A 12,266-nucleotide genomic window follows, 5' to 3' on the forward strand; every position below is an offset into this window, starting at 1 on the left:
AAAGGCAGACTTTGTCCTTGGCAGTCTAATCTAATCTAGGAAGACTATGTTAACAACTTTTTCTTTCTTGCATGATGGAAAATACTAAAAGTCACTGAAACTTTCTGTTTCTGTGTTGTAGAGAGGACTAACACTCCCCACTCCCCTGCCCAAAGCAGCTTCCCTCTAAAGCTGTATTTCAACTATGATTCTTAATTCTTCACTACATGAACAATGCAGATTCATTTCTGATTTATGCAATTCTTTACATTTGTGGTATATTTTATTAATAAGCCTGAGAAGCCAGATATGTAATGTTGGCTGCTATTTCCATCTGTCGCAGCCATCTTTACATTGAGTTTTATTATGCTTTAGCAGCTGATTAGCTGGTCTCTTTTAGATGGAGCTTTATCTTCCCTTCCAAGTTAGTATTCTAGATCTACAGTGTTTTGTGAGAAAATTGATTACAAGTAAGGCAGTGTTAATGATGAGATCAAATGGGAGGTAAAACAGTGTTAGCAGTTTGGAGGAATGTGAGGAAGGATGGTCTATAATGTATGCAGGTATTAATATTATGTAATTTACATATTATTTTAATATGCATTTTTTCTTTCCCTCGCTCTTTAATATGGCTCTAGGGCTCTCCAGGGTTTCCAGGCTTTATTGGTTCCAAAGGCACAAGGGTCAGTATTATAATCCATCCATTCATATTGATTTTCTCATATGCTATATTTTGAACATTTAAACAGTATTTCTCTCTTTTTTATATATCAACAGGGAATGACAGGATTGCCAGGTTTTCCAGGTCCTCCAGGACTTCCTGTAAGTAATGAGGAAATACACGTTGCTTGTTTGTAGGGTCACAAGTCATGGCATCATAGTTTTAAAACTAGAAGAGACCTTAAAGTCATCTGAGGAGGCAGCATGGAGTAGTGGACAGAACACTGCACGTGGGGGTCAAGAAGACCCATCATCTGAATCACACCTGTAAGAAAGGGTCCTCCTAGCTACGTGATTATGGTTAAGGTGTTCGCATTCTCTGAGCCTGGGCGTTCTCACTGAGAACCTGAGAATACCAATACTGCTATAACCATCTCACAGCATTGTTGGGAGGCTCACCTTAGAATATATATCTAAGATAGTTTGTTAGTCTTAGAGCAGATTAGTTACTGTGGCTAGCAAATGAAAGCACCTCCTCAGTCTACTTAAAACAGTCTGTTTTGGCTATTATTATCATTATTAATTCAACCCCCTCATTTTACAGATGAGGAAACAGAGGAGGCAGTGACTTGTCCAAGGTAATATAGGTAGTAAGGGGCAAAGCCGGGATTTGAGCCTAAGTCTTCTGACTCAAAATCTGATGCTCTTTCTACCAGACCATAATGCCTCTCTTAAATTTCTCTGAAGAATAATTGAAATCATTCTGTATGACTTATATCAGAAGAGTCAAACTCGTTGAACCTCCCACAAGTACGTTGCAAAATGGGCAATCAGATTAAAATGTAATCAGAAAGTGTTTGACAAAATAAATAAAAATTGATTTAAAAATTAATTTGTGGGTTATGGTCAACATATGTCCTGCAGGGGTTTCTATTTGAATTTGGTGCCACTGATCTATATGGATATGCCACATATACCATAATAAAAATAAAACATACTCTAGAATCCAGTTATTTATGCAATGATTTGTGTAGAAAGACAGGTCCATGATATAGTGAATAAAGTGTTGGACTTGGAATCAGGAAGACCTGAGTTAAAATCCTGTGTGATCTTGAACAGGTCACTAAACCTCTCTCAATCTCAGTTTCTTACCGGTAAAACAAGGATAATGATACCCACTAACTAATAGAGTTGCTTTGAGGAGACAATGAGATAATATGTAAGGTGCTTTGTAAAGCTTAAGGCACTACATATATATATATATATATATATATATGTATACACATTAGTCATTTTTACATTATTACCTCTGAGATGTAACAAACCACATAAAGGTAAAGCCTGATAAATCTACTCTATGACATAGGTTCTGCCCTAGGGGTCCCCTCACTTGTTCCTCTGAATTTAGAATGATTATTTGGATACTCAGTTAAAATAGCCCAGACTTCACTCTATATTAGACCAATATCATCTACAAAATAAATTTAACAAAAAGGTATATCCTTTGCTTTTAATTAACCCAATTTGCTTCTAGCATTCTTCAGGACCACATTAGCATGTGCAGTTTCTACTAAAGTCCTACTCAGATCATCAGCTCATAGATTTAGAGCTAAAAGGGAAATTAGAGACTGTCTAGTCCAACCTCTTGCTTTTACAGATGAAGAAACTGAGGCTGAGAGAGATGAAATGCCTTGCCCAGGGTTATACAAGTAGTAAGTGAAAGAGCTTGGATTTGAACCTGGCTCTGATGACTCCAAATTAATTGCCCACAATGCTCATCGTAGCATAGAAATGACTTTGGGTTCTTGATGGCTGGGCTAGCAAAGAACAGGGTCTGACAAGTCTTCTCTAGCTGAAAAAATTCTGAATGCCATCCTGAGGATGGAATAAATGTCTTCAAATGGCCCTGTTCCAAGTTTGGAAAGTCTTCAAAGGGACTATTTACAGAAAGGCTGTGATCTGCAAGAAGGGAGGGGAGGCATCCAGGACAGGGAGTGGTATATGGACAAAATTATGAATCAGGTCAGTATTAAAGTTGGTCACTAATCCTGGTCTTACAGCAGCTTTTGTATGGCGTCGTACCTCGCAAATTATGTCTTTCAGTTTTGTTCTCTCTTTTTTTTCAGGGTATTCCTGGGAATATTGGTCCTTACGGACCTCCTGGCTTACCAGGATGCAATGGCACAAAGGTAGGGAAAAAAAAGAAAAAGAAGAAAAATAATAGAACAGCAATGAAGAGTTGGGTTTTCCTTGAAAGATTTTAGCCAAATACACATGTATGAATGCCTGAACTGAGCATGCATAAGATTTGGAATCAGATGACTTACTCTATTCAGTTTTTCTCTACTCTCCAATTCTCTGATGTCATCATATGGGATAGCTAGTCAGATTCACCCTCAGAAAGATAAAGAACCAGGTGCCCAAGTGGTCAATTTCACCTGCAGTTGTGAAAAGCATCATTAATCACACAAGTGTGGGAGTACAGCTGCACTCAGGATGAAGAATGACTCTGCTTACCAAGTCAAACCGATCTTACAGTTCTTCATCCCTTTTCCCCAGAGCACAGCCTCAGATGGAGGGAGATGACCTAATTATTCAAGTTTCAAGTAATCAGCAATTTGAAATTTCTTGGCACAATTAGGCTTTTGGAGCCCATGAACAATTTGAGAACAAGTAGATTCTAATCCCATTTTCAATTGATATAATGGATTCCTGGCTCTCAGTTTCCTGACCCACAAATAGCTATAAGTACTCCTGAGTGCTTTTGTCCAGAGTTGCCATTGCCTTACTGAAAGGGGAGGGGAAGGGACAAAGGAAATGCCTGAATAAGCTTTTCTAGTGAAGTTGAACAATGGCTAAGAATGACCAACTTTGTATGCCTTTCAGGGTGAGCAAGGATTTCCAGGACCTCCAGGGACACCAGGTCAGCCAGGGTTACCGGTAGGTTCTATTTTGCAAACCCTAGCATGGAAATGACGTACAGAAAAGAATGCAGAATCCATCTACTTCTCCTTCATGTGTTAAAAGGGAAGCTCAGGAAGGCATTTGTGTTCTCCACCAGGAAAGCATCACAGCTAATGAGACTGAGAAAAGGAAAAGAGAACTTTGGCTGTGCACCTAGCAGTTGCACTGTTGTGCCAACGTGACGAACAATTGTTAAAATTTAATTGCAAAGATAGTAGTGTGGTGTCTTAGGATAACTATACACTGGCAACTTGATTTGAGGGTATACAACACTCTAATAGTGATCAATGGAACAGTATAGGGGGTTGGGTGGGTTTGGGGACAAGAGAAGATGAAGTTACAGCTGAGAATGAAAGTCACTGTCAGTGTCCCACTGTCCCAGACTTAGCAGATGGTAGAATCCCATAATTTCAAAGTTGAAAGCGTCCTCAATGACCACCTAATCCAACCAATCCCTAAAAAAGAGTCTGCTCTATACCACATCAGACACATTGTCGTCTAATCTCTTCTTGAACACCATCAAGGGCAAGGCTACCACCTCCCAAGGCAGTCCATTCCTCTTTAGGAAGTTATTTCTAATATTAAGACTAAATTTGCCCTTGACTTTCAATTACTTGAATACAATCATTATGTCTCCCTAAGACTTCTCTAGTCTAACACTCCCAGTTCTTTGCACCCATCTCATATGGCATGAGGCTCTTCACCATCCTGGCTATCTTCCTCCGACTCATATTAAGGTTGCTATAAATCCACTGAAAACTCCAGAGCTTTTCAAAGGAATGGCTATCTAATTCTCTACTGACCTTTTTTCTTTAATTATTATTATTCCAGATTAAAGATTATTTGTCCCTGACATAAATAATAGAAGCAAAATAAGAATTTAGCAACTCTGCTTTATTGAGAAAGCTCTGCTACGGAATGTCAGTAGAGAAGGAATAGTTGGGAAGGGTAAGGGAAAGAGGGCAGAAATCAAGCAGCATGTGGCCACGTTTCCCACTTTCAGTATATCTGAAAGGAGCAAGTTGAGATGAAGTATTTCTTTTGTGGACAAGAGAAAGTGAGGTAGGAAGATGTGTCTAGGTGGGCAGGGCCCTTCTACAGTCAACAGGAGAATCAAAATGTCTGATCTTATCACAGAGACCCCCTTGTAGCCAGCCAAAGGAAGTCCATGGGGAACCAAAGTACTATAGATGCATCTCTGACTACTTGACTCCCACTACATTTCTATAGTCTGTACATCACCATTTAGTGTTGGACATAGACTGTCTTGAACTGCTTTCTCATTGTTCCATCTGTATCAGTCTTGTCTTTCCAAATAGATAGCAGGTTATGTGAGGTGAGGAACCATGTCTAACGCTTCTTTATCTCTTCCAAAGTCACAGAGCCAAGTAGCAAATCCTTAGCACCTTGTGAAGGCACACTTAGGAGCTTAGATTTACCTTGCCAAGTGCCTTGACTTCCTATGAATACACACACACACACACACACACACACACATACACAAGGCTTATATCTCAAATCTCAATGGAGCTCCATTTCCACAAACTTACAAACCTCTGACAAGTCACAACCTCTCTGATCCTCAATTTCTTCATATTAGATGATCTTTGAGGTGTTTTCCAGCTCTATAATCCTCCTTTACCTCTATATTTCTGTCTTTCTTTCCTCTCTTTTAGAATTGGAGGTCCTGAGTTCAGATCCCAGCTCTGCTTCTTAATACTGTTATGACCTCCGGCAAATCACTTTCCCTTTGACTCTGTTTCCTCATTTCTGAAATGAGGAATTTGGACTACTGAAGTCCTATCAGCTAAGCTCCCAAGCGTCCCTTCACTGGATCTTTTCCAGTGTGCTCCCCTCACCCCCTTGTTCTCTCACTCTCCAAATCCCAGCCTTACTTCCTGATATTGGTTGGTTACAGTGGAGACTATGACAGTCTCGGGTACAACTATGTATTGCTTTTCTTACTACCATGACAACTGTTCACTTCATTATTTACTTCTGCATATTATCCCCTCAACCCTCAATTCTCAGATGTTAATCTACTTGCTGAGTCATTTTTCAGTCATGTCTGACTCTTCATGGCCCCATTTGTTTTTTGTTTTTTGTTTTTGGCAAAGATACTGGAGTGGTTTGCCATTTCCTTCAATTCATTTTACAGATAAGGAAACTGAAGCAAACATGATTAAGTGACTTGCCCAGGGTCACGTAGTCAGTAAGTGTCTGAAGCTAGATTTGAATTCAGAAAGATGAGTCTTCCTGATTCCAGGCCTGACACTCTATCTACTGTGCCATCTACCTGCCCCATGTTAATCTATAGCCTCAAACTATGTAAATAGCACTACGAACCATGGTAAACCTGAAACTTTGGAAAATCACAAGAAATGCTTTGGTTAGGTTCATCCTAGTACTTAAAACTAAATTAAATTTATGCCTCAACAAAACAAAGTGCATCATGCTAATTAAAAGTATTACTTTAAAAAAAACCCACAATGATATCATTACACTACTGTCAACTCGACTTTTTTAGCCTTCTTCTCACTCCTTATGGGGCTTGGTGCTTCAGAGGCCTGTTAAAATAATAATTTGCTTTGGAGGAACATGAGCCTTCTGTTCTCCTGGAGCAGGATTCAGAGGAAATGTGCCTTGAACATTTTCTTAGGTAACACCTTGTGTTAGATACATAGAGTTTCCTCTCACACCAACCTATTGCCATAAAAGATTTATTTAATGTTCCTTGAATCTTCATTGGCTGTCACTAAACACTGGTTTAATTCCTTTAGCAATAGAATTATCAAATTTGCAAACTTTGAAATAAATCATTGGATATCATCAATGTGGTATTCCCTATATTTTTCACAAGAGTGGGGAAAAGTTCCCTATTTGCATTCTATTTTATTAATTTACCATTATTTTTTCTAGGGTACCAATGGATTAAAAGGAGAAAAAGTAAGTCATTTGTAGTGTTGTCATTAATTACACAATGATCAAAAAGTATTCAAATTTAAAATATTATAAAGAAAAGATTTGTACCAAATGGAGAAATATAGTTAAATATAAATAAGATTTCATGAATATAAATACCATTAATATATAACCCAACATAATTTGGGCATTTTTTGTACTTATGGAATAAAAGAGATTATTCTATCATTTCTTTCTCTAGCCCTTTCTATAGATATACCAAAACAGATGCAATTTTCTATCATCATAATCCATTGAGGAAGAAAAATATATTAGAAAGAGCACTGAGCTGATGGTCAGGAGCCCAAAGTACATGTGGCAGGTGTGGCTGAGTCAGAAGGAGCCATGCTGGGCCCTGTCTATGACATTCAGGCATACTGGCACCAGCCAAAGACAGGGCAAGGAAATACAATACACTCCAGTATAATAAAAAGATTCAAAGTGCTGGGCAATCAGGTTGACTTGGGCAATCAAGTCCCTAGTGTTCCTTGCAATTTGGCTTCCTCATTCTGTTTTGGATGTCCTCAACTATTAATTATTTGGGTGGCAACCAGTTCCTCTGACCCTCTCTCAGTGCTTTGGATAACAGTTGCACAGAAAGCCTTACAACCAGGAGGATGAGCAAGCAGACCAGCCTTTCTTTTCAATTTGTTTCTGCTTCCTCATAGGTCAAACCTACCTTTTTCCAGGTAGACAGCCTAACCCTAATCTTAATTCCCCAACTTAGGGCTTTTCTCTATCATTAGCCCCTTTCAATCCTGTGACTCCTTAAAATCTTGATTGAGCTCTGTCGTTGAATGCATGATCTTACAAACCTGTTTAAGCTCTCTGTTCATTTTCCCCACCAGTAAAATCACAGAACCTGAGAGAAGGGAAAGCAAATTCAAAAATAAAACACTAGATAAGTTCAAGGCATTCCCATCTCTAAAGCAAACCAGCAACTTAAAACAGCCTTGGGTATATTTTAATGTAGATAATAATACTTGCACTTCCTACTTCATTTTGTGGTTGTGGGCAGAATACCTTGTAAACTGTTAAGGCATGTCCCAAAAGTCCTAGTGCAATTTTAAGCCAGTAAAGCTTAAAACTACATTGAGACTTTTGGGACGATGATGATGATGATGATGATGATGATGATGATGATGATTATAGCTAGAATTAAAATAGGGTTTTCAAAGTGATATATATCCATATACATGTATATATCTATATCTGTGTTTATAAATATCTCACATTTGATACTCACAACAACCCTATGGGGTAAGGTGCTATTATTATCCCCATTTTTAAGCTAAGGAAAATGAGGCAAAGAGGTTAAGGGTCTTGGGTGATACAGTGAGTAAATATATAAAGCAGGATCTATGTGAGCTGTCATGATTACTGCTATTATTTATCCGTACCTCCACTGTGACATATTTTTAGTCTTGGAATGGTATGACTGAATAAAAATTAATAAGAATTGTAAAAATACTATATTTCATTGGATTTAACAGTTTTCCCTCATTTTCAAGGGAGCCCCCGCCCGTGAAGAAGGTACAGGAAATGGTGGAAGAGGTGACCCTGGGTTACCAGGAATCCCAGGACGTCAGGTACAGAACTTCAGCAATGCTAATACAATAAATACTTGTCGTTTCATTAAAAATTTGATTCATTCATTCATTCAGATTCACCAATCTACCTCATACATGCAATTCAAAGACATCTCTCTTCCTAACAACAACCTTTTAAAAATTTTGTAATGAGACACTATTTGATTCAATAATGCAATTCAGCACATGTTTATTAAAAGCTTACTACATGCCATATATTTGCTGGGCACTGGGGAACAAAAACAAAAATAAAGCAGTTCTTGCCCTCAAGAAGCTTACATTCTACTGCGGGAAAGCCACATGTACACAAATAAGTGTATACACATATATATATATAGTTATAGTTATATGTAGTTATAGTTATACATAGTTATAGTTAACATTTATTATATATACGTATATGTGTGTGTGTGTGTGTGTATACATAGAGTAAATACAGATGATTTGGGGGTAGGAAGAACATTAAAAATGGGGAGATCTGAAAAGGCCTCCTGAGGATGATGGCTCCTAAACTGTGCTTTCAATGAAGCTAGGGATTCTCCAGGGTGAAAGTGAATAAGGAGAGCAGAGGAGATAGAATATCACCTACAGAGAAGAGCAAGTAAGCCAGTTTGACTGGAATACAGAGAGCATCAAGAGGACTGATGTCAGGTCAGATCACAAGGGAGCCAGATCATAAAGGACTTTAAATGCCGGAGTTTGCCAAATAGTCAAATTGAGCTTCTTGAGGAGAGGAATACTGTGGCCAGACTCTTATTTTAAGAATATCAATTTTGTGTCATGAATCCCTTTAGCAGTTTGGGGTGAAGCCTATGAACCCATTCTCAGAATAATGTTTTCACATATACATGAGTGCATAGTATTACAAAGGAAACCAAATATGTTGAAATATAGCTCTCAAAATAATTTTAAAAACAAGTTCATGAACCTCTAGTTAAGAACCCCCACTTAGGACTATAAGTTGCAGAGAAGGTGCTGACCTGCCTTGGTAGAGGTCCTCATCCAGTGAGTTCCCTAAACCAATATAATCCAAAGGGTTGGGGCAGAACCTTAGATCAGTCGCCTCTGCAGATAATCAGCCTAGACTGTATATTAATTCCTGTATCATCACAAACCAATGAATTGCTTACCCCAACCCCACCCCACCCCAACTAGTACTGGTTACCAATCATAATCACAGTCCTCAAAACACCTAGTTGGGGGAAGACAGACATGCCACCATTTTGTATTCTATCAGCATGGTGGTGAACTCATAGATTCCCTACATAAGGGAAGACTCCCTGGGTTGCCCACACAACTACAGTTGTGCCCTCCCCTGAACACCAAAGGCTCACTTGAGTCAGCTCCTCTCTCCGTAGGCAGACAAATTCTCTCCAAAAACAAAAGAATTACAGCCAGTCTTATTCCATGATTAGCAGAAAATACCTTATCTTGTTCTATGATTCTATAACTATACAGTGGCTGATAGGGAGTGGCTAGAATAATTGCATTGATGAGAACTGGGTAGACTTTAGGGAAGAGGTGAGTCTTAAGCAGTGTTTTGAAGGAGGAAAAAAAAGAGAGGGCCCATTTCAGGTAATGACATAAGCAAAGGCTTTGGGGCCTGGGTAAACAAGTGGTTTGCCAGTGTGAGATGGAGGAATTGTGTAGAAGATGGGATATATCCGAACTCCAATTGAAGGACAATGCCAATTAGTAGAGGGCCTTGAAGTGATGATTAGGAGTTTTGAATTGATTCCATTCAACTGGTGAGATGTGACAAACAATACCTGAGGAAGTTCTTGCTGTCCTGTGTTGATAGATTCAAGCAATGAATGATAAGAAGGAAGGAGACCAGAGAGGTCTAAACTTTAAGATTGGATAAGCAGGGAGAAAGCGAGAATAAATATATATAGACTCTGTTATAAAACACAATGGAATCTCTGCCTATATATCTGTAGACATTCCCCTCCATTCTGGGTTGCTGATGACCTAATCCACATAGTTAAAGACCCTCTATTCTTTGGGTATGATGATTTATTAGATATGATTTATTCTTCAGATTCCTTGAAAATATTGCAGCAAGTGAAATTAGTGTTGCTTTTGTATAATAACTAAATAGAAATTAACTCTTATTCATGTTTTTAAAAGGGTTTGCCTGGCCCCCCAGGATTTCCTGGACCAGCTGGACCACAAGGGCCTCCAGGATTCTTAGTGAGTATGAAGCCTATACATATATATATATATATATATATACACACACACACATACATGTGTATATGTATGTATGTATATATGCATATATGCACACATGTATATACACACACATATATACACTGTGTATATATGTGTGTATGTATGTATGTATATATGTATTTTTTAAAATACCATATAAAGATGGTCATGGGTATTATTTTGGGAACTTGTGGATATAGGTAGTTTTTCTCTATCTGAATAAGTTGTTCTTCCATTGATAAAACATTTCTTAGTGAAATTAGCAGAACCTCTTTTCACATTGTAATTTTAATTTATGGTGTCTTCCAGGGTTTTCCAGGAGAGATGGGACCTCCAGGACCAAAGGTAGATCAAAGTTCACAGGTGGTATAGCTTACATCAGAGATCCCTAGGTAGGGAGCTTTGATTGCCTAATAAATCTTAGGGTCTTTCCTCATTGATCCTCAAATCAGCTGCCCTTTCCCTGAGCTTCAAAGGGATTTCCAGTAAGGAAGAAAGTATGACTGGGAGGGATCCCCGATCCCAGGTCCCCAGTCAGGTTTCTGAGGAAATCAAGTATAGCTTCTCATCAGAAAAAAAGTTGGGCATCATCAACCTGATTCAGACATCTGCTGGAAAAATTACTCAATTGTATTTCATATCAACTAACAGATTTGGGCAAGATGTTACTGCCAAAGAAAGACCAATTTCATCTTTTTTTGTACATACCTTTAAGTTTAATTTGCATCATTAACATTTTCTCCATTACTCTCTTTTTTTTCACTTTTTTATTTTAATGTTTAATTCCATCTTGCTGAAAGAATACAGCTATCACTAGGGCGTGGCAGCTGGGACTTTCCCTCCAGGCACCAAAATTTAGAAAGCACAAAAATTCAACACATGTACGTCTTCTGCAACAGCAGAGAAACAACTGAGCCTAGCCTAGCACCTAATTAGCAAGTATGATTAGTTAACATTGGAAGTTATCGATGTTCCTATTTATGAGTCATTATTTTTTTATTTGCTCTATGATTTTATTGATGATTTTATCTGTTCCTAAAGAACAGATCTGCACTTTCTCAGTAATTTAGAGTCTTAGAGAGTTTCCTGAATTTGACATCACTGGTGCAGTGAATAGAGGAGTATGCCTCCAAGACAGAAAGTTTAGGGTTCAAGTTTCACCTTTGACAGATACTGACCATGTGATCCTAGGTGAAACACTTTACCTCTCAGTGCTTGGAATAGACTACAAGCTATAGAGAAGGTATCAATCTGTGTTGGTAAAGAGAATTTTCTCACCTGGGAGTTCCTTTAATGAATTATCAATGTACCAATGAATTCACAGGTTCAGGGTCTATTAGTTTCACATCATGAATTAGAAAATTGATTTAATAAAGCATTTAGTACTGTTTGCATTATGTGCCAAAATTTCTAGTTGTTATTCTGAAAGAACACTAAATTTGGAATCAAAGGACCTGGGCTTAAATACTGACTTTGCTGTTTATTATCTGTGTGACTCTGGGCAAATCATTTCCTCTTGCTGGGCCTGAGTTTCTTCCTCTGTAAAAAAAGGGTAGTAGACTAGAAGACCTCTAAGCTTCCTTCTGGTTCTAACATCCTGTGACACTTGGACCATGATGGTAAATAGGGAATATCCATTCGCACATTTATTCATTTGGTTCTTTTTTTATAACTCTGTTGTGAAAGGTAATCATTTGTTTTTAAGACCCCTGTACCTTCACAACTCCTGGCCTAATGTGGCATTACTGGTCCCATCTAGGATTTCAAAGCCATTGTAATGGCTAAGTACTTTTGAAATCCAAACCCAGTCTCTCTTTTTGACAGCACAAAGAAGAGATGTCCTACCTGCCCCAAATCACAAAGTCAACTAAGGTGGGGTAAGGGACCAGGTATCCTGAC

General features: G+C 38.3%; 1 protein-coding gene across 6 annotated transcripts in view; it reads left to right on the forward strand.

Moving 5' to 3' along the window:
- The window catches only part of COL4A3 (collagen type IV alpha 3 chain), a 170,113-nt gene that overhangs the window by 72,532 nt on the left and 85,315 nt on the right, over positions 1–12,266 (forward strand). For all 6 annotated transcript variants that reach the window (XR_003570342.1, XM_027875985.1, XM_027875986.1 and 3 more), the window contains 8 exons: positions 618–662; positions 757–801; positions 2,766–2,828; positions 3,526–3,579; positions 6,523–6,549; positions 8,076–8,153; positions 10,284–10,346; positions 10,677–10,712. Coding sequence is in view for 5 of the 6 variants with exons in the window: in XM_027875985.1 (XP_027731786.1) it covers positions 618–662; positions 757–801; positions 2,766–2,828; positions 3,526–3,579; positions 6,523–6,549; positions 8,076–8,153; positions 10,284–10,346; positions 10,677–10,712 (411 nt within the window). In the remaining variant the exon portion in view is untranslated. The remainder of the gene's footprint in view (positions 1–617; positions 663–756; positions 802–2,765; positions 2,829–3,525; positions 3,580–6,522; positions 6,550–8,075; positions 8,154–10,283; positions 10,347–10,676; positions 10,713–12,266) is intronic.

The sequence above is a fragment of the Vombatus ursinus genome, unplaced genomic scaffold (assembly GCF_900497805.2).
Source record: "Vombatus ursinus unplaced genomic scaffold, bare-nosed wombat genome assembly UNPS02014810.1, whole genome shotgun sequence".
In the NCBI taxonomy this organism is placed as follows: domain Eukaryota; kingdom Metazoa; phylum Chordata; class Mammalia; order Diprotodontia; family Vombatidae; genus Vombatus; species Vombatus ursinus.